The 23,988-nt window shown below is 37.5% G+C and overlaps 3 protein-coding genes across 3 annotated transcripts; 1 reads left to right on the top strand and 2 right to left on the bottom strand.

The window, feature by feature from the left end:
- Positions 1-929: 929 nt before the first annotated feature.
- bckdha (branched chain keto acid dehydrogenase E1 subunit alpha) lies at positions 930-8,458 on the top strand. Its single transcript, XM_042486185.1, has 8 exons — positions 930-1,217; positions 3,155-3,331; positions 3,438-3,524; positions 3,614-3,722; positions 5,901-6,062; positions 6,151-6,357; positions 6,447-6,588; positions 7,493-8,458. Exons 1-8 carry the CDS (start codon positions 1,104-1,106, stop codon positions 7,833-7,835), a joined length of 1,341 nt encoding a protein of 446 aa, XP_042342119.1. The 5' UTR covers positions 930-1,103; the 3' UTR covers positions 7,836-8,458.
- An 18-nt stretch (positions 8,459-8,476) lies between these two features.
- On the bottom strand, positions 8,477-12,733 carry b3gnt2l (UDP-GlcNAc:betaGal beta-1,3-N-acetylglucosaminyltransferase 2, like). The gene is made up of 2 exons (XM_042486186.1): positions 12,615-12,733; positions 8,477-9,996 (listed from the first exon to the last, which is right to left on the bottom strand). The coding sequence occupies exon 2, from the start codon at positions 9,992-9,994 to the stop codon at positions 8,807-8,809; it is 1,188 nt and encodes a 395-aa protein (XP_042342120.1). The 5' UTR covers positions 9,995-9,996; positions 12,615-12,733; the 3' UTR covers positions 8,477-8,806.
- Positions 12,734-13,130: 397 nt separating this feature from the next.
- napab (N-ethylmaleimide-sensitive factor attachment protein, alpha b) lies at positions 13,131-21,489 on the bottom strand. Its single transcript, XM_042486187.1, is given in 13 exon segments — positions 13,131-14,146; positions 14,883-14,933; positions 16,688-16,756; positions 16,842-16,946; positions 17,041-17,125; positions 17,325-17,380; positions 17,532-17,609; positions 17,726-17,772; positions 18,630-18,706; positions 18,708-18,744; positions 18,852-18,900; positions 18,903-18,933; positions 21,309-21,489. Coding segments are annotated over 13 exon segments (885 nt in total). The 5' UTR covers positions 21,407-21,489; the 3' UTR covers positions 13,131-14,044.
- Between the last annotated feature and the right edge of the window lie 2,499 nt (positions 21,490-23,988).

Raw genomic sequence — 23,988 nt, 5'->3', positions numbered from 1 at the left:
TGGCACATATTAAAAAAAGATTGACACAGGCTAGGCACAGCAGCATGCACCCAATCTGTTTGAGTATACCAAAGTATGTTAGTACACAGACTGAATATTTCAGTCTATACATACAGGAAAATGCCAGGTGATGCTATTGACAATAAATGTGTCAAGAAAAGTAACAACTGTGAACTGTTAAGAAAATGTATTTAAAAAATGTTTTTGTAAGAGAAAAAAGCAATGCGGAAAAGGATATCAGGTGTTACCACACACACACAAAACAAAAAAAACACGTTTTACAGCTTCAGGTATCAAGGGAGTACTTGATTAATCAGATAAGATTATACTGGAAGATATTTGCCTTCAAACTAAAAGTAAAGACTGCCAAAGCAAATTAAAGCATTAGGTTGTGCATTTAAGCCCTTTTAGCCATATGCAGTAGGCTAAATGTCTATTATGCCCTGAACAATGCAGTGGATTAACTTTTCTTGAACAATTTGTTGAAGAAAATCATTGTTTCAAGGTAAAAAAAAATAATAATAATAACGTAGCCTATTAATAAAGTACTTTTCAAACCTAGAAGACACAGTGGTGGAATCTAACTAAGCACAAGTACTATATGGAAATACACTTGTACATAACTCAAGTATTTCCATTCTCTTCTACTTTAGGCATTTATTGTTCTAAATATCAGAGGAAAAAATGACATTTTTTCATTACTAGTTACTTTTCACACATAAACAACATGCTAATATTATATGATGTAATATGTACTGTTAATCTATCAGTGGTATACAAAGTATACAAAATTGGCTCCACTTTGTCAAACTACAATATTAAAATGCTGTTACATGTACTCATTGAAAAAGCAAAATATCATAGTCTGCATAATGAGTACTTTTACTTTGAAGGTGTACCGGATGCCATGATTATTGTAGTTATCTTAACGCACTGGTTCATGTAGAAATTCGACCTGGCAAGTGTGATTGAGGTTGTGAATTGCAGTGGTGCACACTGAAAAGCGATCAGATTGTAATTGCTGCCTTGTTTTTAGACATTTATTGTAGAGTTAATCATTCCTGGAAATCTAGCGCACAGGCTAACGACGGTAGACTGTCCCGATGGCAGCTGTGAGGAGTATGAACAAAATGTATGGAGTATGTTTCCATGCTGTTCGCCAGACGGCAGGACTGAAAGCATCGAGGCTGCTTCAACACAGAGCCTTCAGAGTCGGTGTAAGTTTATTAAAAAAAATAACGTGCAACATAGATGCAAGCCATTGTTTTGCTAGTTAGCCAGCATTAGCTTAATAACACGAAAGGTCGCTTTAGCAACGACAGGGTGGATGGGTGGAACATGTTGGAATTAGTGGTTTTATTTTTTACGTTCAAATAAAAGTTGCGATGTCAAGTTAAGTCGTTATCAACGGCGGTCAAATGTGGGTATAAAGCTGAAAATTTGTCACGTTAATGTTACGATTAGATATGTTGGAATAATGGATTCGCAAGAACGCGTTGCTTGACTTTTTCAGTTATCGCGATGGGTTGTGATCCAGCTAGCTTAGCCGACAACCTTGTAGAAACTAGCGTTGCGTAAATTATCCAACAGCTCTCCAACGCAGCTTTATCGGGTCAACTTGAATGTGTCCACATGATTGGAATATATATATGTTTAAAAATAATCCGCAGCTTTTCTGGCAGCGGTGCACCTTGTGTTTTGTTATGACTTCGTAGCTTACGTAGCTAGCTGGCCGGCTAATGTGTTAGCAACCTACATTCCTATTGGTCGAACAAAGGGGCGTGAGGAGGAAACTTCCGTCATCAAGTGCAGCCTGCAGTACAAATATCTTACCAAGACCAACATGATATGGAGAGAAGGTGACATTAAAACTGTTATTGTCAGCTACATTTAAATAAATATGCATTTTCAGGTATTATTCACGGTGCTCTGTCAATCTGCTGTCTCTGTGATAGGTGTGTGTCACTAAAATTAATCATGTTTCATTTTAGGGACTGGACTTTATCAGTGTTGGGGGTTGGCTGGGTTGTGACTTCGTTTTTTATATTGATTTATTTATAATGAACCCCCCTGGAGATATTTACAGATACATCTACTATCTGTAGATAGTAATACTATCTACAGATATTTTTCCTCAACCCTCTGAAACCTGGAATGACATCAGTTTCCTTGTATTGCGTCCAGGAGCCTTTCACATTCATTAAAATGTTTCAAACCTGAGCATTTGGTTCATTTCTTTACAAAACATGGCTTAAATTGCATTGGCAACTTTGCAAGAGATATCCCACAAATTGTAAGACATTAGGAAAAGATGACAAGAAAATTACCTGAAAACTAGTGTTGAGATACAGACGGGTCAGGGGGTTATTAGAAGTTAATAATAATAAAATTAGGAAAATGTCCAGTAAATATATTCAAAGTCTTATTAGAAATTCTGTCTATATATTTACGTACTTGTTGTTTTCCTTTTTTCTTTTTTCTCCTATTGTTTTTCTTTATTTCTTTATTTTACCAACTTTCAGGTAATTTTCTTTGTAACTTTTGTAACTTTGTTTTTGAAAGTTAAGCCTCCTCAAGTGACTAGAGTAAAATGGATGATCATCCCTCCACCCTAAATAAACATTTCACAATATCTGGTTATGACAAACGTAATTTTAATTTTCAAAAGAAAAACAAAAAAACATGTCATTAAAACCCATTTGGGGTTTTTGGGGTTCTGAGGGTATTTAAAATAAATACGAAATACAATAATTTAAAGTTTGATGTCCCACAATTAAGCCAAGTCAGAAAACATAACTTCTTCCTCAGTGCTTAAAAATGTATTTGAAGTACCTACCCCATTTTACAGCATCCCCTGAAATCCACTGTATAATTCTGAAATTGTTAAAATCACAAAATGCAAAATGTGTGATTTACAACTATTGCAACTATTGCAGGAAATGTGGCTTTTTTTTCCAGTAAAATCCCCTTTCCTAATATGACATTATCCATGTTTCTCATTCAGTCTCAGAGTTTTTGCATATTATTCTTTGGATGTAAATCATTAGGAGAAAGATGTATCTCTCTTTTGTGTTGTATATTTTAGAGAGGGCCCCGCCTTGCCCTGAGCCACATCGATGTTGTTAATAAATAATGCTTGTATTCAATCTTACAGGCCATGCAAGGACAGCAGCCCTTTGACTCAACACTGGAAAAGCCACAGTTCCCTGGAGCCTCAGCCGAGTTTGTGGATCATCTTGAGTTTATCCAGCCCAATGTCATCTCTGGGATCCCAGTGTACCGGGTGATGGACAGGCAGGGCAACATCATCAACCCCTCTCAAGACCCTCAGGTACAGTCGAAGTGCCTATTATGCCACTGCTTATGAGAACACAGCTGTACTCTTGACACATTTTGTTGGGCCAGAGTTAATGTGTTGGCTGTTTTGTGTGTTTCAGCTCCCCAAAGAGACAGTTATCAACTTTTATCAGAAGATGACAATGCTGAACACAATGGACCGCATTCTTTATGAGTCTCAGAGACAGGCAAGTTTTTTTTCCCTGGAGCATTTCCTGGTTTAAAAGAGAAACAATTTACTGATTTTGTAAAGTGGTGTTAATGTGTTTCATGTCAGGGTCGGATCTCCTTCTACATGACCAACTACGGTGAGGAGGGGACTCATATTGGTAGTGCTGCTGCTCTTGACCCAAGTGACTTGGTCTTTGGTCAATACAGAGAAGCTGGTAAGAATCAGTGTGTGGCTTTTCCTAACATAGCTCTCTTTTAGATACAGGGTAACAGTTTTAGCTTTTGATAGTGATCAAAGTGATTAACATACTGTGATGTCTTGATAAGTCGTGAGCATTTGCTGTGTTCCATTGCAAGTCGGAGGCAGATAATTCCATGTCGGTTTTTGCAATATCCGATCTAAAAATCTTCCAGTGTATCTGCTTGGGAAAACACGGACGGCCACAGGAAACTCATGTTTATTTGGCTAGCCTCTGAACATCAGAAGCATGTAGTCTGTCAACAACAGTTTTTGCGGACACCCCACCTTTCCATAGAAAACTTTATGGCGATTTTTAGATCATACAATGTGCAGATTAACTGATGTAGAGTGCTAACAGAGACATGAGAAGTAGGCTATTTGACTACTACATGTGCCTCAAACACAGATCAAAATGAAATAACACTACAAAGTTGTTATAGCACGTTTTACAACATAAACACTACATTAAAGTAAAAACTGACAAACAGGTAATCCTGCTTACCATACGCTGCCATATCGCTGTGACTTCAATTCAGCCGACTCGGTCTACGTCGATCTTGCCTGAGTTTCTGATTTGGAATCCAGACTTGAATGGCCATTCCATTGGACTTTTCGAGTCGGAGGTAATTTTTTTCCCAGAGTTCCAATGACAATGGAAGGCGGCATTTTAAACTCAGTGTATTCAGTGTTCTTTAAAAGGTCAACTTATTTCATTGAGACAAAAGTTAAACAAAAAAAACAAGCAAGCATGTATGTCAATCAAAACTCCAGTTCAGTCTTCTGGGTAACATAGCTAAAATCTCTGTTCTTGGGGTGCCTGGTGACTCAGTGCATAGAGCGGTGCCCCATATACAGAGGTTATATCCTCGCTGCAGTGGTCGCAGGTTTGATTCCAGCCTTCATCCTTTGCTGCATGTCGCACCCTCTCTCTCTCCCCCTTTCACGCTTAAACTGTCTTGTCCATTAAAGGCAATAAAAGCCCAGAAAATAGTCTTTTTAAAAAAAAAACCCAAAAAAACTCTGTTCTTCTCTGTCTGTCACAATCATTGCCTTCCCCTCTACATACTGACTCCCTTCAGCACTCTCATTTGGGCAATCAGCTGATTTGTTTCAGCTGGGCAGCAGTCAGTGCCCTGGCTCCCTGCTGGCTTATTGTGGGTCTTGTAGTCTTCTTTTGGATGCCATGATGCTTGTAGTCCTCGCTGCAACCACTGGGAGGGAATATATCGCCCCTCAGTGACCTACCTCTCATGACATCACAATACCTTAACTTTTATATTTAGATCTATTTTTTGAAGTACTGTGCATGATGATTGCACTCTGGAACACACATTATAAGATAATTAGTGTCAGTAGTGATATTGCAACAAACACCAGAGATCTGCTCCTGTTAAGCAGTTTTATCTCAAGAGTTGTGCCAGTGATCACTCTGTTGCACAATAATCACATGACTGGTGAAATGTGAGGCCAACAGTGCTTTATGCAGTCAGCAACATGCCCATTTCAATCTGCATCAGCCTGCAATCAGCTGTTCAGTCATTCAGAAAAATTAGATTCATGTTTTGTAGAAACTGCAGCAAATGCTCCTCACAACTAAACTATAAACATATAAATTACATCTAGAAATAGACCTACCTTTAACAAAACTAACCTTTTTCAACCCCTGTCTCTCCCTTGTAAATGCTGTCTCACCCTCTGTGCTCCCCCATTAGCCCTTGCATCACGTTCCAACTGCGTCTTCGCCGTCCATAAAACCTCTTCAGTCATGTCTACCCTCCAGCCTTTTTCCACACCGAGGATATTACAGCAGCTCAAAGAGTCAAAAGCAAGAGAACAAAAAGGGGAAAAGTAAATAAGTGCTAAACAAGCATAAAAATGACAAATACAAATAAGATGCAATAAAAATGAAATCATTTAAAACTTATATACACTTTATATGCCTTTCACTTATACAGATACTGTACGTCCATGTTTGACAGTTGCACAGGATAATTGTAATACACACCATGTGTAGTATTTTTATGGTAAAAATATATATAAATGCCACTGCACAGTAATTGCTAAATATTGAGTACAGTTATTAGTATAATACCCATCAATTGCCCAGGTTTTCTTGACTTGCGAGTAACAGTCAGTCTGTGCTGCCCTGCAGGAGTGCTGATGTACCGAGGTTTTCCTCTGGAATTGTTCATGGCTCAGTGCTACGCCAACGCAGATGACCTCGGCAAGGGTCGTCAGATGCCTGTCCACTATGGCTGCAAAGATCTGAACTTTGTCACCATCTCCTCTCCTCTGGCCACTCAGATTCCTCAGGGTGAGCTGTGCACCTGTGTGCTAATCTCTCCAGTCTGTAAGTGCATACATCTGTAAATATATATTGATGCTTTACATGCCCATTTCAGCGGCTGGAGCTGCATATGCAGTCAAGAGAGAAAACATGAACCGCGCAGTGATCTGTTATTTTGGAGAGGGAGCAGCCAGCGAAGGGGACGCACACGCCGGCTTCAACTTCTCCGCCACCCTTGAGTGCCCGCTGATATTCTTCTGCCGTAACAATGGTTACGCCATCTCTACTCCCACCAATGAGCAGTACAGGGGAGACGGCATTGGTAAGAAGCTTTGCTGTGGTCTCCTGCAGTATCTGATATGAAATACTCAGCTTCTCTTATGAACACACGTCTATTCTGTCTCTGAACAGCTGCTCGTGGTCCGGGTTATGGCATGCTGTCCATCCGTGTTGATGGTAATGATGTGTTTGCTGTCTACAACGCTACAAAAGAGGCGCGCCGCAGGGCTGTGGCTGAGAACCAGCCCTTCCTCATTGAAGCAATGACCTACAGGTTAGTGGATGATTTGTGAATCTCCTGCATAGTGTTATTTATATTTAACCCTTAGGGCCCGCTTTAATATTACACACACTTGTACCCCTCTGCACACAAAATGCACTTTTCAAGATCAGGTTACAAAAAATATTGTACCTTAATATGGTTTTCAACATTCATTTAGTTGTTTTTTTTTTTTTTTTAACCAACATCAGTCCTAATCATATCAAATGTTTATTAATTTTCAGAATTTCAATTTTTCAAATGACAGGTTTTTGTCACGATACAACTGTTTGTAGATGAAATATATATATATATATATACATATATATACACACATTTTCAATTTACTACATGCTAAGTAGATTTTTTTTCATCATAGTAGATATGTCAGGGATTAGCAGCAACATTGGTGGTGACAGTGCACCTAGTGGAGATAGCATGTATTTTCTCCATGTGCCAAAAATGTTAAAAAAAAAAAAAAAAAAAGTGGAAAAAAAAAGAAAAGACAAATTCCAAGGCAAAAGCCCAGAATGACACCCAGAAATAATTAAAATTCCTGTTTTTATGCTTTGATGGCTATGGGGCAGTTTCAATGGGTTTCAGTGGAGCATTGTTTGCACTTAACAGTATCAATGTAACAATTTTGTTTACACTGTGCATTATTGTAGGAGCTGCGCTGGAAATTCAGAGATTAAACAAAAATACATAATCTTGCCAAAATTTATGCCATATGCATGAACACAACCAGAATTATCAAAAAATGAAGAATGAAAAGGGCGTAAAATGCACCAAACAGCCCTTAAGGGTTCAGTTAAAAGGTTGTTTTTTAGGAGGAACCTTTTGTGAAGACTTATACAAAACATTCTCACCCCTAAAATGTTTTGTCAGTTGAGTACAAATAATTGTGCTCCTTCTCCAGAATTGGCCACCACAGCACCAGTGACGACAGCTCAGCTTACCGTTCCGTGGACGAGGTGAACTACTGGGATAAGCAGGACCACCCCATCTCCCGGCTGAGACATTACATGACGGCCCGAGGCTGGTGGAGCGAGGACGACGAGAGGAACTGGCGAAAGCAATCCCGTAAGACAATGATGGAAGCGTTCGAGGGAGCAGAGAGACGCCTTAAGCCGAACCCCGAGCTGCTGTTTACTGACGTGTACCAGGAAATGACGCCCCATCTGAGCAAGCAGCTTGAGTCCATGCGGAGGCACGTGAACCAATACAAAGAGCACTACCCACTTGACCTGTATGAGAAATAACTGCATTCAAAGGCTGGAACGAGTTGTGATTTGGTGACCTAATGTGGGAGTAGATGACGATTGAGACTAAACTGTTGCACACCTTTACACCCTTACTGTATTCATAAAAATATAGTTTTGATATGATGTGTGTCATTTCACTCTGCACAACTGAGGAAGGAGAAAGATTGTGCTTTCTAAAATGTTGTACTTCACATGCCTCTGGGTTTGGTGCCTTAAGTTAATAGATTTACTGTCAGTAGTCAAGGTCCTCTATAACGGCTAAATCACAGTTTTGTTTCATAGTAATTCCAAGGTCGCCACTTTTTAAAAATGCAGCAAAAACGGTGCAGTTTAAATGCGAAACAAATCTACAAATCAAGCAATAAACGGTGGAAGTTTACCCCTGTTGTTTCCTCTCCTGTAACTGTACTCTTTATTGATGATGGTATTTAACAGGTTTCCTTGGGTATCATTGAGGTGACTGACTAACTTTCCTATTTGAATTGTTCTTTGGTATACACACCCAAATTTTAGATGGGTATGTGTGCTGTAGTGCTGTTACACTCTATTCAAAATCCCACAACTGTGCACTCGTGTGACATGTTTTGTGTTTTGTGAAAAAATAAACAATAGAGCTTTCAGTTGCTTTGGCTGAATCTTTTTTTTATTTAAATTTGAAAGGAGAAAAGGAAACCACTGTTGAATTTGACTTTGCAGTAAAATGGCTTAACCCCCGAGGCTCAAATTCCCATCAAAAATGCAAACACAGAAGCATTTGTTCATTTTTTAAGTGTGAGTCTATGCAAGATGTCAACAGTTGACTGTGCAAAGCCTTGAATCACATTTCCTCCTGATGCATCATCTTGAAAAAGGACATTTCAAGGGACGATGGATGCGAATAAGCCATGGCTTCAATATTTCGCTGCAGTCAGTGTTTCCTCTCTTTGATTTTTTTCAAAATCTCTGCATCTTTCGCTCACCAGTCCCATTCAACAAGTCAACAAAGGGCTGTGAATGCCCTTCCACAGCTTCTTCACCTGTTGTGGCGAGCGCTGGTGAATCAGAATAAGATCTTTGTGCACACACAGATTTTCACGATCCTGCTCGTTGATGTCAAAGGTCTGAAAGCCCTTGTGTGCCTCTGGAGAAACCCCCAAAGCCTTAAAGCACATCCCAGCGTAGACGTCGTCGATGGGGAAGAAAGGAAGGACACGTGAAACTGAATGCAGGGGTTGCAGCAACCTTCCAGAGATGAGGAAACCACCTCCACCAGCGTAAGCGGGGTACGGGCCGTTATAGAAACTCAGAGGAATGAAGTATTTGCTTTTAGGGTCTCTGAGGGGGTTTGCTGTGCTTATGACATGTCCAACATACAACTGAGAGATTTTTGAAGGCTCCACAGACTGCAGGTAGCTGAGTAATGCTGGCGTGTTGACAAACACATCATCATCTCCACTAAAGACAAAGGAGACATGAGGACAGTATTTGAGTGTCCACTGGAGGAATGTGTTCACTTTGAGCGTCAGGTTCAGGAAAGATTCATGGAAGTCCCACTGCAGAATGTCTCCAAAGCGTTTTGCTTCAAATGACAGCAGCGGGTTGAGGTCAGGGTCCTCCTGTGGGGAGCTACCCAGGAGGAACACAGTGCGCACCCTAAGTCCACTCTGATGCATCCCCTCTCGCCCCCATGTCTCCCGCACCGCCTGTCTCCGTTCAAAGTTTCCAGGTGTTGACTTGATGGCAAAAAGCAGGGAGGTGTGGTTGTCTCCCTTCCCTTCAAAGACGCATTTGTTGGGTTGATTGAGCAGGACTGGAGGCGACCTGCAGTTCATGCCCTGCAGAAACTCCTGGAATAAGGCCGAGTAGGAGGTGAAGTCATGCACATTGGTTTGCAGAAGCTCTTGATTTGTCTCCCTGCAGTGAAACCAGTCAGAGTCATGTCCAAAAGGATTTTCCTCTTTGTCCAGATTCCTTAGGGCCGAGTGAAGCAGACGGTTCCAGTATGCGCCGTTTTGTGGGATGCTCCGTCTGAGGCCATCAGAAACAGACACACTATGGACAACAGGCTTAGGCGTGGTGAAGCTCTCCTGCTTGGATGGTTGTGTTTTTCTGTCTTGGACCTGGAAGCTGGGATGCTTCAGGGGGTCCTCCGGTGCGGCCCTGCGACTGTAGGTCATCTCTAGGTGGAGGGTCGAGTAGAAGATCAGAAACAACGTGACAAGCAGAACCAAAGCGCTGAAGGTTGAATACGTCTCATTGGTTCAAGGTGAGTTAACCAGGCCGTGTGCGTGTCATTCTAGAGGTGGGTCATCTTTCAGGGGTGATGGTTGTGGGACTTAACGTTTTACTGTCTTCAGCTGACACAAACTGGATGTACCAACTGCCAACACAAACATGACACCTTAACCTTTAACACCTGGATCATCATTGGTATTCTCGTGCTGCATTCCAGTCCGCCTTTATAAGCATGCAAACCTCCGAAACCTGAGAAAATTGGTTATATTTCTCTCAAAAACAGGAAGTAACACAACTATAGTGGCAAGAGATGTCCTGCAAACTGCAAAAGAAAGAAGAAAAAAAGGAATAAATGTCCAGTAAACTACACTGAACAAAAATATAAACGCAACACTTTTTGTTTTTGCTCCCATTTTTCATGAGCTGAACTCCAAGATCTAAAACATTTTCTATATACACAAAAGACACATTTATCTCAAATATTGTTCACAAATCTGTCTAAATCTGTGTTAGTGAGCACTTCTCCTTTGCCGAGATAATCCATCCCACCTCACAGGTGTGGCATATCAAGATGCTGATTAGACAGCATGATTACTGCACGGGTGTGCCTCAGGCTGGCACATAAAAGGCCACTCTGAAATGTGCAGTTTTGCTTTACTGGGGGTTCTGGGGGGGTCAGAAAACCAGTCAGTATCTGGGTGGCTGGTCTCAGATGATCTTAGAGGTGAACATGCTGGATGTGGAGGTCTGGGCTGGTGTGGTTGCAAGTGGTTGGCGGCTGTGAGGCCGGTTCAATGTACTGCCAAATTGTCTGAAACTCCTTTGGAGACGGCTTATGGTAGAGAAATGAACATTCAATTCACGGGCAACAGCTCTGGTGGACATTCCTGCAGTCAGCGTGTGCAATTGCACACTCCCTCAAAACTTGCAACATCTGTGGCATTGTGCTGTGTGATAAAACTGCACATTTCAGAGTGGCCTTTTATGTGCCTGCCTGAGGCACACCCGTGCAGTAATCATGCTGTCTAATCAGCATCTTGATATGCCACACCTGTGAGGTGGGATGGATTATCTCGGCAAAGGAGAAGTGCTCACTAACACAGATTTAGACAGATTGTGAACAATATTTGAGAGAAATGTATCTTTTATGTTTTTAGATCTTTGAGTTCAGCTCATGAAAAATGGGAGCAAAAACAAAAGTGTTGCATTTATATTTTTGTTCAGTATATATTTATAATTGTCTTAATTATATATTTAATATTTATATGTTACAGAAAAAAATAAAATAGTTTTTTGAAGTAATTTTCTTTGTTTTGTTTTATACTTTTATACATTCTTTTTAACTAATTTGATGCAAATTTTCAACCATTTCTTGTTTTTCGTCACCCTCATTCCATGTTTATATATATATATGAATCAATCCAATTTGCTCAGATTAAAAATGGTTAAGCTTGAGATTGTTTGAAGTTTTTCATTTGTATAAATTTATTTTTTTATTATCTTATAGTTTGTTCTGTTTATGTTTTGTATCTAGGTTAGGTTTTTTGAATGAAAAATGTGTTGTTTGTGACCAAAACTCAAACAATAACCTTTATTTATTTATTTATTTTACTAATAGAGCAATGCTGCTTAAAACGTTTCCTGGTTGTGACTCTTTGTTGTTGTTATGCATTTTTTGTCACTTGTAATTTTGTGTCTTTTTTTTTTTTTCTTGTTTTGTACTTATTTTAGGTCTCTTTACAGTTCCTTTTCACCTCATTTTGGTCAGTAGGTGAGTGTCAATTTGGAGGTGAAGGCCAGAGAGAAGGGGGTTTATGCCCTTTCAGTAATCCATTTTATTTTATACTTGACACTTGTTTTATGTATTTGTTTTAATGTCTTTGAAATCTGTATTGTTGTGTCTTGCAATGCTGATTTTCCTGTCTGTACAACAAATTCACCCTTGGGTACAAATAAAGCAACTTTGAACCATCCATTCAGTGACATAAAATAATCTCCTTTATATAAAAAGAAATGATCTCATTATTTTAAAGTCGCACTTTTTGCAGCCCTAAGCGCGCATACATTCACCAAACCGTTAGAGCTGAAATGGAAATGCTCTGGTGGTGTCTGAGTTTGCCGCATGTGATGTGACATTGAAAAAAAAGAGCCTGCAGCTGAACTCAATTGGGACGCACCTGCACGCGCTCTTCTCCCCGGTGTTTAATTAGGAGCATGCCGGCTTTGTACAAACAAAGCAGTTAAGTCCTGAAGGCTTCAATTAAACAGCGTTACAATAATTTTATGAACCCACCTGAGGTGTACGAAAATCAGCATTAAACGGTGACATGAAATGCATATGGATACGTTATATTGTGTCGCAACTTTGCCAAGTTACAGGTCTTTTATATGCGCAAGACGGATTTCAATGTAAGGGTTTAATTTAAGTATGGCTCGATTAAAACTCGACAGACTTAACAGACAAGCACACCCGTTAGACACCTGCCCGTCACACGAGAGCCTTGACCTGACGTTAGAAAGTCACAAAGAAGACAAGAATTCTAAGTGTTTTCAACTACTTACTAAAGTCAAGATGAGCGCCCACCGAGCAGGAAAGCAAAGTATCCAGGAGCCTTCCGACAGGATAACAGGTGCACAAAACTGCATCATTTCGTTTTCACCCCATAATTTCCCTTAATGGAATTTTAAGAGGCGACGTGAGTGCGTACAGGTTCAGGTCCGCGCATATTATGATCACGCGCTTACTTGACACAGTAGAGCAGGCAGTTGGAGGCCACGCCCAGGATGCTGTACGTCTCGGAAAGGTTTATTCAAACGTTTGACAGGAAACATCACTGATGTACAAATTATTTAAGACCAATTGTCTCTTGACAAAATCACCAGGAGGGTACATGAGCACAGTGTTCAGATCAGTAAAGCTCCTTTTTCTTCAATGTATTGCATCTGGTGCAGGCCTTTTTTTCCAGCCTGTTTAGTCATGACAGAAAAAAAAAATCGATCACAAAAAGAAAAAACAAACAAACAAACACACACACACACACACACACACACACACACACACACACACACACACACACACACACACACACACACACACACACACACACACACACACACACACACACTTGAGTAATAAATTCTATACAGTGGAAAATGGCTGCTCTAGCTTTCTCATCCTTACCAAACCATGCAAATGTTAACAAAGATGATTAGCTCCTTTCACCTTTGTTCATGAAATAAAAGCACTTTAAATGGCAAAAACAATTAGCAAATTAATGACAAGATGTCTAAAAGCATGAATGTTTTTTTTTTCTTTTCTTTCATCAAATCTAGCTGTTTACATCCTGAGAACTTTGCAGTATAAGGCAAAGGGGGTATTTGCCATGGAATAATCTCAGAAACTCTCAGCCTCTCTGCTTGGAGAGGAGCTCTGTAGCTGAGATGAAGTGCTGTTTAATTAGAGGTGCCCTTATGTGACCTACAGTATACTCGAGCACACCAAAAGTACCAAAAACCAATGTGTGCTTTAGTCTATATCTGCATTTTGGTCAGTTAAGTTTACTCTACAGCACATCCTGTATTGGTAGCTTAAAGTTAGTAAATTGGCTTTCTCTCATCCATTTCATAACAAGGAAAATAAAAATAAAACCACTATCATATAAGTGTGCTGGTATGAGTATTTGGTATTGTAGCCATAATGAATATTTAAACTAATATTGGGCCAATACCTGGATCATAAAAATGTACAGCTAACATAATGTGTGCAGAGGGGGAAAATAGTGTTCGTTCCATCATTTTTGAAGCATTGAGTTAAGCAGATTAAAAAGGGAATAAGAAATACTGCAGACGGGCAACAAACAGTCTGTGAGGGAACATAAGGGGTTAAAGGTCAAACAATCCAGATTGCTGCTAGAATGGAAGTGAGAGGCTCAAGGAAAAAGAAGGATGCAAGTTGGTTGTTGAGGGCTTGAGGTCATGAGCAGGTAGGGAAGTCAGCGAAGGTCACTCTCATCATCCTGTATGGTTTTCTTGATGCGGAGAAGCATGGTGGTGAGCCACTGATCCAGCCGTGAAATGGTGTCATATTCCTTCACCTGAGAAATTAGTAAATGTTAATAAAATACCCAAAATGTTAGAAAACGATTCTTTTTTTATTCAAGGAACAGTAGAGGTCAGGTCACATGGTGTGGCTTTTTTTGTTATGGTTTTTATTACCCAATATAGAATTAATAGCTCAAAACAATATGTGGACAAAATGTGTCTGTACTAAATAAATATTAACCTCTCAGATGCAAGAAAGACATATTCTGATTCAAATGTGTCTTCGGGGTTCCTTCACATCCTTATGAACAAAATTTCAAAAACTTTCATGACTTTTCATATATATATATATATATATATATATATATATATATATATATATAAGCATACGTAAATATAAATACACACACACACACACACACACATAAAGGAATGTTTGTGATAGCAAAAAAGTCATATCATTGCAAATTAGAGCCATGTTACATTGACAGCTACAGGGAAAAAATGCTCTTTTTTTTAACATAATGTGAAAGGTTATCCACGTTAGATCATTGTAAAAATTTCACTGCATGATACAAAGTCCAAAACTTCCAATGAGTTTTACAAATTCCACGAATTTTTCAAACCGGGAAATCGTTTTTTTTTTTCATAAAAAGTCTCCTTAGCTTTTATTTGTTTATAGCAATTATTGTTATTATTATTATTATTATCCTGACAATTTACTCTAAGATAATCACTGTAGTGCCCTACAGTGTGTCTAGACCTAACTAGAGAAAACATTTCACTCACCGCATCAGTATAGGCATCCACGTTCTGTTCTTCGCAGGCCTCTAGAAGTTTCTGGTTAGATAAAAACAAGAATTCTGCACATCAGAAAGGCTGCCTTCAGACAAAAAATACACCCTAAGTTTAAAGAAAAAAAAATAACAACAAGTGAGATTCCAAAACAACAGTAATAATATCCTGCTGCTGCCTGGAGACATGCACCAACATCAAATCCAATCCAATCAAAATTGTTGGGGGCGAGCTTAAAAGCTTTCAATGGTTTAAAAAAAAACAACTTATAAATAACTATAACTGTCATTATATTATAAATAATTGTTGAAAAATCGTGTTTCTCTGCCTCCCCAAATGCTTCCAGTAGCATTGCAGCATGTGAACAAAAACAACCAGTCAGAGGTGAGAAGTTGCAGCTGTCAATCGTGTCAATTATTTCTCTTGTACTGCAGTCAAACTGTCTTTTCTTTTCTTTTTTGCCTTTATTAGAATAGGGCAGCTTGAGAGTGAAAGGGGGAGAAAGGGGACGACATGCAGCAACGGGTGCAGGCAGGAGTCGAATCCGCAGCCACTGTGGCGAGGAAACAGCCTCTGTACATGGGGCACCTGCTTTAGCTGAGATAACATATGTACTGTGTAGCTGTAAAGTGAGACAGTGTGGGACCGTGCCGCCACATTGGGAACAGTTGAACCGTTTGCCTTTAGCAGCTTAACAGTAAACTTAAATGTTTCTGAAAACATCTGAGGTGAGAAATAGGCAATGCAGTGAAAGAATCTTGATTCATATTTGATCAGTGCTGCCTCGTTTGACAGTTTTACCCACAGAAAGTACATAAAGATGGACGGCATGACAGCTGCCAAAAAATACAGCCTGGAACACACTGCATGTGTCAGCAGCACGTTACGGAAACTTCGCCAAACTGCAGCATCTTGCATGCAGGCGGTGTTCACACAGGCAGTGTTGTTGCTGTGACACTTCTGCAGGGCTGCCTGCTGCTATGAGAACTATATTTCCACAATTATAAGCAAATATTTTACTCATTTATGAAGTTGTGTAAGCTCAAGCATTGTTAACAACAGGGTTCTGCAAATAATTCACATTAAAATGTCTCGTGTCAACAACTGATGGGATTCTGTCAACAGAAACTGACAGAAGCAGAAAGAATAAAACAGATAAATTTGCATTTCCTCATGTCTGTGACAGACAAAGGCATTGAAACCGTAGTAAAAGGTGGCAGAGAACCAATATAATTATCAAAACACCATTTTCTCAGTCTATTTCTGCTGACAACCATGTGCAGAAAGAAATCGAGCCACCGCTTCTCTAGATGTGCCGCGGCTATCAAGCAGCTGAGACGCGCCTGACCAGCACTGCTCACACAGGCAGTATGGCTGCTCCAACTTGTTAACGTGGGCACCAAAAGAACCAAGACACCAAAAACTGTTTCGCAACGTTCACGTGCTGCTCATGCAGGCAGTGTGTTCCAGGCACAGAGCCAAGAAATCTTGATCTCACCCCCCCCCCCCCCAAGCTGGAGTAGATTTCTAGCAAAGTATGGTATTTATGGTGGACAGCAGTTTACTGAGCATCGTTAATGTTATCAGTTTCACCTTTTTTTTCCACAGGCTATCGTTTGCATGTACTTTTGTAAATGTAGTGACTTTTTCAGCACATAAGACAAAAAGTTATTTTTATAACACTTACAAACGGTATCTTTAACCGTACTAAGCTTCACTTCGACTGTCGACATTTAGTGGATTATTCTATGTTTTTGTTCGTTTGTTGATTTTAGATCCAAAATAACACCACAGCCTACCTTCAACAGCTTGCATTCTCGGGAGTCTGAAAAGGCTGGAAACATTTCCTCATACTTCCTCACAGCAAGCTGAGTGACAAGAGGATGAATATTAAGATAGCGGCTTGTGATGCACTTGGTGTACATGGACACAAAATCAAGTGTTACAGCTTACATTTGCATTCAGCGTGTCTACACAGAAGTGGCAGAGCGCCGCCTTGAAGAAGTGATCCTTGGCACTGTATTTCAGGAGCGTACTGTCCATTGCGTGGGTTCCGACCTAAAAATCAAAAATTACAAGTCATGTCTGTTTAGTTAATACAGCCCCTGAATGCATCTGTTAACTTAAAGGCTGCCGTTGAGCTTTATCTCACCTGTTCATAGATTTCAATCGCTTTTGGGTACTGCTCCAGCTGAGCTGCGTAGGTTGCTACTTTCAGAAGGCACTTGTTTGCTGAACTGAAAAGGAAAATCAAGAGACTTCTCAGTCTACATGTATTCACAGACATCAAGGGGCAAAGACCACCAAATTTCTTTACTGCACAATCACAAAAACTTAAAATGAAAAAAGAAATTGCATTTATTAGATATAAAAAGCCCAAAAACATCACACCCCAAAAGCAAATAAGAGAAAATATTACTGATCTAAAATACTCACCTGGTGGCTTCTTCACCTTTGTAATAATCTGCTGCCTGTTCGTAATGAGCGATGGACTGGAATGGAATTTGGACATAAGACATAAACAGAGCTTTCTCCAAGAGATAAATTGACAGATTAAAACAACAGATACTATTAGCTGATAAATTAGAAGCAAGAATTGATGTATGAAATAACAAACATTAAGCACATATATTTTCATCTTACCTTGTCAATGTCCACCAACTCTGTCTCATATACTTCAGCAATGGTGATGTGATGTTTGGCTGCGATGGTAAAGCGCCCCTAAAAATAACAATAATAATAACAATAAAGTTATGTAAGCAAATCTGTTGCTAAACAGAAATGGGCTTTTTTTGAATTTAATAACTTAAAGAAGAGATCCCTCTCTGTTGACTCACCATATCAGTGTATATCTCAATAGCTCGGTTTAGGCAGTTTATGGCCTCTGTTAAGAAATATAAAAAATATTTAGACACATGACATAAAACCCTGTCACTCTAGCTACATCTTTTTTGTGTTTTTTCTTTTTCTCATTAATATTTTATTGAACTTTTGTCACTTGAACAATGTCACTTATGGTCATCAAATCAAATGAGTCGTATACATATATAAAAAACAATAACTAATTTAATGAAATAATACTAATAATTAAAAATTACGTAAACAAAAATACAGAATTCCAGGGGGAAAAAAACAAACAAAATAAAACAAAAAAAACAAAAAACAAAAAACAACAAACAACAAAAAACTTTCTAGGTTTTTTGCTTTGTTATTTGCATTATCTTTTTTGATTCTACTTTCTGTTTCTGTTTTTGTTAGATTCTATTTCATTATTATTATTACTGCTTTGATATACATATTTGTATATTCCTTGTTCTCTATTTATTGGAAGGTAAACAATTAAGTTTGCCAAATTAATAGGTTAATTTGGAGAAGTAATATCCCCATTAAAGATGTTTTTAATTGGGTTGAATATGGACGTTAAAGGCCAAAAGAATGACTAGTATGTGAACTTTATGGTAAACATCTCAAATATATTAGGCATTCTAAGTCTTGTCTTTGTGTTAAATACATAAAATGTAAAAAAAAAAAAAAAAAAAAAAAGAAGCAGAAACTTGTCCAAATATGTCCCACTTTTTAACTGCACAGTGAGAAGAATGCTGTTAATGCTCTTTAAACATCAGATGACACTGACTTTATGTACATGGTCCACTGGAACTGGTACAACAGCTTGTAAAACAGGAATTACAAGTGAGCTTTGTCAGCCACATAGTCCAGAGGGTGGTTATGAGTAATGATTACCTTGTGGATCTGCTTTTTTGAAGGCATTTCCAGCCTCTATAAGGTTAGTTGCTGCATCATGTTTGCTCTGCATCTGGGTGAAGGGCAGCAGCTTGGGAGAACGCATTTCCTGCAGCTGAAAAAAAAGAAAATGTTGCATGTTAGAGGTTTTAAAGTCTGTAAAGATCTAAACAAAGAGAAGGAAATCATTACATTTTTTGTCACTCAACTAATTATTCTTACCACACCAGTTTTTGGCCATTTTGTACATGTTGGCTGCTCTCACATATACATATCACAGGCCTCTTCCATCTTGGAGGAACCCCTGTGTGACACACGTGATTAGTTAAAACAATACTTAAAGAGACAATTGCTGGGCGATAATGATCAAATTTCAAGCGCCATAATATTTAATAACTAGCCTAGATATTGTTATTGTGATGATATTTTGGGGCATGCTGCATGAGCGAGGGTTCCTACAGCCCGAGGCAAGTTAGATTTAAGAATGTTTTATTGCCACGTGAAATGAAATTTAAAATTTAAATCATTAAATTATATAAAAATGATGTTACAAATTATTTTAAAATTTTAAAAAGCAACACCAGAAAAAAACTATTCACAACATCCTACTTTCTATGTCATAGCATAAAGAATTTTGAAAGATCAATTAAAGACATTTTAATATCAATTGAGGTCTTTTTTTTTAGATTAATTGATTTTATGCCTTTATTGCTTTTTCAGGGTCCACAGAGACTCTTCAATGTGTACTTAAAACTCCCTATTGTGTTTCTGTTTTTTGAATTCTGTTGTGAAAATATAATGAAGTGAAACACAGTGAACATCATTAAATATACTTTATATTATATATGTTATCTTGATTTCATCAGCTGTATTGTGCTAAATATACAGATGAGTGAAATGGCATAATCAATGCCATAATTATTTAAATCATATATATTTATTTCTAGATAATTGTTAAATTATATTATTATCATTATCATTAATAATATTAATAATAACTGTGATTATTATTGTTATTATTAGTTGCATCTTACTATATCTTATCCCATACTACTCTGTGCTATATAATGCTATCTTGCGCATATAATATCATGTTGTTTTGTACAGACAACACCAAGTAGCATCACTAAATCAAATTATGTATTATTCTGGTGTTCTTTATATATGGTAGTGCAGTGCCCATTCAAAACTTTTCAGGATCAGCCTGCTCACAAAGCTGCTTCAGTACAATACCCATGTAAAAAATTTGAGGTATTCTAAAATGCATTGTAAACAAGTTGAAACAGGGCTGTTTTTATAACACCATGGAAAGCTGACTTTTTAGAGAAATGTGGTTCAAATTAGCTTCCTACAATGTAACTCTCTGTGGTTTCTCTTTTTTCATCTATTTTGGAGACATGGTCAGCTCTGCAGAGCACTGAGTCTCTGTCTCTACCTTTGCACAGAGCCACAGGGTATTGTATGTTTGTTTATTCAAAGTTTTTTTTTTTTTAATTCTGACCGTGTCTCATGTCCAAACTACACCAAATTCAACAATGAATGTTTTGGGTTTACACACCTGCCACATTTGAAGTATATTGGAAGGACAGTTCCAAGATATGCAAAGACAACATATACATACATACACATAAACATACACACAGACCCTCTCTTGTTTTTTACTTAGATATTGGACTTGCTTACTCGTAAATGGCGACAAGAAAATAACCAAAAAAAGTAGTTAAAAAGAGGGGATGATTATTATAAGATTGTCCCAAAAAATAGGGCGAAAATGCCCTACATAGTATATTTATAACAGTTATATATATATATATATATATATATATATATATATATATATATATATATATATATATATATTTTTTTTTTTTTTTTTTTTTTTACTTTTTTTTTCTGGGCCATTTTCATGTTTACTTTGGATTTTTTATGTGTGTTTTGTGTTTTGTGTGTTTGCGGGTGATTTTCTAGTAATTGTTTTGCTAATTTTTGTCAATTGGTCTTGTTACGTTGCTTATTGCCTTCTCACCGTGTTTTTGAAAGAAATCATGCCAGTTTGCACAGGATTTAAAGGGTTACCATGTTTTTTGGATTGTTGCATCCACCCTACAAAGTGTTGGTGGATGAAGGCTTAAATTATTGTCTTCACTGACTCCGATGCAACTTCTAAATCAGTGCCATTCTGTTATTGTAAACAAATACGATGCACATGTGCTCTGCACCTCAACGCAAAGTGGCTTTGCAAGATGTTGCCATTAGATGGCGTTATAGCAGCAACACTAATACACAGAGCACTTACATAAAAGTGTAGATTACTTCAAAGACAATACCATTCACTTTAATTACAACCTCATCAGCACATTGCAGCACTTAGCATCGTGTAACTGGGCCTCCTTTCCTGCTGCATACAGCTTTATTTCTCACCCACTGTTTGTTTGTAACATTAACGAAGACAACGCCACAAATACAACTTAGCTAACTGCAGCGGTAAACACTCGCTTTATATAAGCTTTATATAAACCACAAGTTAGATATAAGTCAGCCCAGTGTTGCGATACTGTTTTTTTATCCTGCCTTCAGATCTGGCGTTGACTCGTCAGCTAGCCATCTTCGCTTACTTGGCCGCTAGCTTTGACAAAAAAAGTAGCTAACCATTTAGCAGAAGCTAACTCACATACTCACCCAAACATCGACGCGAAAAACGACTGCGACGATTTCGTTTTCTTTTCAGCCTCGGCCATTAAGGCGTTTGCTTCCTTTTCTTTCCCGCTGTGGTCCATTTTTGGTGTGTCACTGTTTTACAGTTGAGCGGGAGAACGACGAAAGGCGAAAGTTTAGTCAACAAACTCGCTAATCTGTGCTACAGCACACAGCAGCAGCGGGTTTGGTTTGCTTCGTCACGTCACCGCCGCAGAGTCAGCGTCAACTCTGTCATGTGACGCGGGACCTGCTGCGTTCACGTGCTCTAGGTAACTTCTAACGTCACTCTACTTTCTGATTAGCATTTTTGCCCACATTTTCTAGACAATCGTGTTTTTGTTTTATTTTAATTTAATTTTGTGTATTTGACAAATAAAAATGAAATTTAAATAATTATAATTTAATGTTATCTGTTTTTTTTGGTTTTGGTTTTATGTTGTGGGTTTTTTTCTTTTTCATGTATATGAAATTGTTTCAGATATGTTACTAAAATGATCCTTTTCAGTGTTTTTAAATGAATCATATACCTGTAAAATGTACTGTATAATTTGATAAACTGTCAATTTCTTTTAAATGTTTTTTTCTTTTTTTTTTTTTTCATTCATAAACAGAAATTCTCGAAGTCAACTGCTAAGTGTGTATCTTTACTCCTGGAAGTGAAAGCTCTTCTTAAGTCACTCAACTTAATTAATAACAAAAAAAAATGTCAAGCTTTTGGAAAATTATGTTACTTTCTTCCTCAAATCCCCTGACTGAATGTACTGTGTATTTAAATGTCTGTACATCAGTGTTTGTTCGTTTTGGGGTTTTTTTTACATAAAATCTTCAAAACTGATAAAAAGGAATAAAAGCACAACATTTATGTGACACTTTAAAACATTTTTCCCACTGGATCTGATATCTGAAAAAAAATGTATTTTCCCAGTTGTATTATAAAACTTGTCAGGATTGTATATTATTATTATTTTGTCATAAGTAGGCTAACTAAAATGCTCTGGGGAAATGTAGTTAAATAAAAGTACACATTTTATTTAGGAAATGTAGTGGAGTAAAAGTGAAAGTTGACAGAAATATTAAAAACTCTAATAAAGTACAAATAATGTAACAAGGTATTACTACATTGTTACGGTACATCACTGTACTTAATAATTGTTAATGGTGCCACTTGTTTGTGTATTTTTGCTAAAAAAAAAAAAAAGAAAAGAAAAAAGAAATTAATCATTTAAAGAATTCAGTTGAAAGTCAGGGGAGAATTCTGAGATATTTTAGTATAATTACCACAGGAGAAATATTCTTTTGCTAATGAAAGCGATACATTCAACATTTTAACATAAAAGTACAAACATTTTAGCACTGAAATATACTTTAAGGACAAAAAGTAAAAGTAGGCTACACATTATGCAGAATAATTATATTGTTGTATTATAATTAGTGATGCTTTCATGTGTACATCACTTTAAAGTTGCAGTTGGTAAAAAGAGCGGTTCATTTTAATTACTTTTTACACAGCTGGGTAACTTGTGAACATACATCTAATTTACATGTGATTTAATTTTTGCATTACAAGTCACTCTGATTCTGCATTAAACTAAAGATACCAGATAAATGTGGCGGGGTTAAAAGTAAAGAATTGTAGTGGTGTGGAAGTATGATGTAGCATAAAAAATAGACAAGGAAAGTACAAATACCTCAAAATACTGAGTGATGTTGATGATTGTATGTAATCATTGGTATATGGTTAATTTACTAACTAATGGTGATACAACAACCACATTCATATAGACTAAATAAAGATTATAAACAAAACACATATCAATTAAATATATTGTCAAACTGATCAGTTATATTGTCTCTCTTCAATAACACTTAACTCTAACATTTCTGACAACACCCTGAAGGCATCAAGTGTACCATTTTGTACCATGTACAGAACATTAACCCTAAGTTGAAGCATGTTTCTTGTTTTGCACATCTGCTGGTAGGCCATCATAATGAGAGCATGCATAATATTATGTTAATTCAACTACAGAAGAGACTTGATGATCACTAAAATTAGATGGAAATAAAAATAAATATATTGATATTAACTATTGGCCAGATTAGTTGTTTTACCTTTTTACATTTTTTTTTTAGCACTTTCTCACGGCCATTGTTTTGTTCTGTTCGTTTTTAAACTTTTTCATTATTATTATTTTTTTTAACTTTTGTAATTTTTATTTTTAATTTTCTTATAACATTTTACTATTATCTTGCTTTTTTTGTCGTTATTTCTTACCTTTCCCGGGTTTTTGAGACAAATCAAGCCAATGTGCTTAGATATCAAAGGGTTAAGCACTTTTTTCTGGCCTTGCCCTTTTTCTTTTTTTTTTTTTTTCTACTTTCCCATTTTGTTTGTTTGTTTTGGCTAATTTTAAGTTCTTTTGTTTTTTGAATTGTTTGGGTTTTTTTTCTACTTTTGTTTGTTTTGGCTAATTTTAAGTTCATTTGTTTTTTGAATTGTTTGGGGGTCTGCCTATGTTTTTCAAACAAATCACGCCAAATTGCCCAGCTTTAAAGGGTTAAGTGTATTTTATGCAAATACTCTTAACACTACTACTTTTACTTAATTGAAATTTTGAATGCACGCCTTTTACTCGTAGTGGGGTAGCTATTTTCTCAGGGA

The sequence above is a fragment of the Plectropomus leopardus genome, chromosome 5, assembly GCF_008729295.1.
Source record: "Plectropomus leopardus isolate mb chromosome 5, YSFRI_Pleo_2.0, whole genome shotgun sequence".
Taxonomy (NCBI): Eukaryota; Metazoa; Chordata; class Actinopteri; order Perciformes; family Serranidae; genus Plectropomus; species Plectropomus leopardus.
This window is presented reverse-complemented; position numbering and strand designations above follow the sequence as displayed.

Bases quoted from the DNA above. Each gene is read 5' to 3' on its own strand.
- bckdha (XM_042486185.1), top strand. From the start codon at position 1,104: ATGGCAGCTGTGAGGAGTATGAACAAAATGTATGGAGTATGTTTCCAT. The intron at 3,723-5,900 runs GTAAGAATCAGT...GCTGCCCTGCAG, and splicing joins TGGTCAATACAGAGAAGCTG to GAGTGCTGATGTACCGAGGT. The intron at 6,589-7,492 runs GTTAGTGGATGA...CTCCTTCTCCAG, and splicing joins ATTGAAGCAATGACCTACAG to AATTGGCCACCACAGCACCA.
- b3gnt2l (XM_042486186.1), bottom strand. From the start codon at position 9,994: ATGACCTACAGTCGCAGGGCCGCACCGGAGGACCCCCTGAAGCATCCC.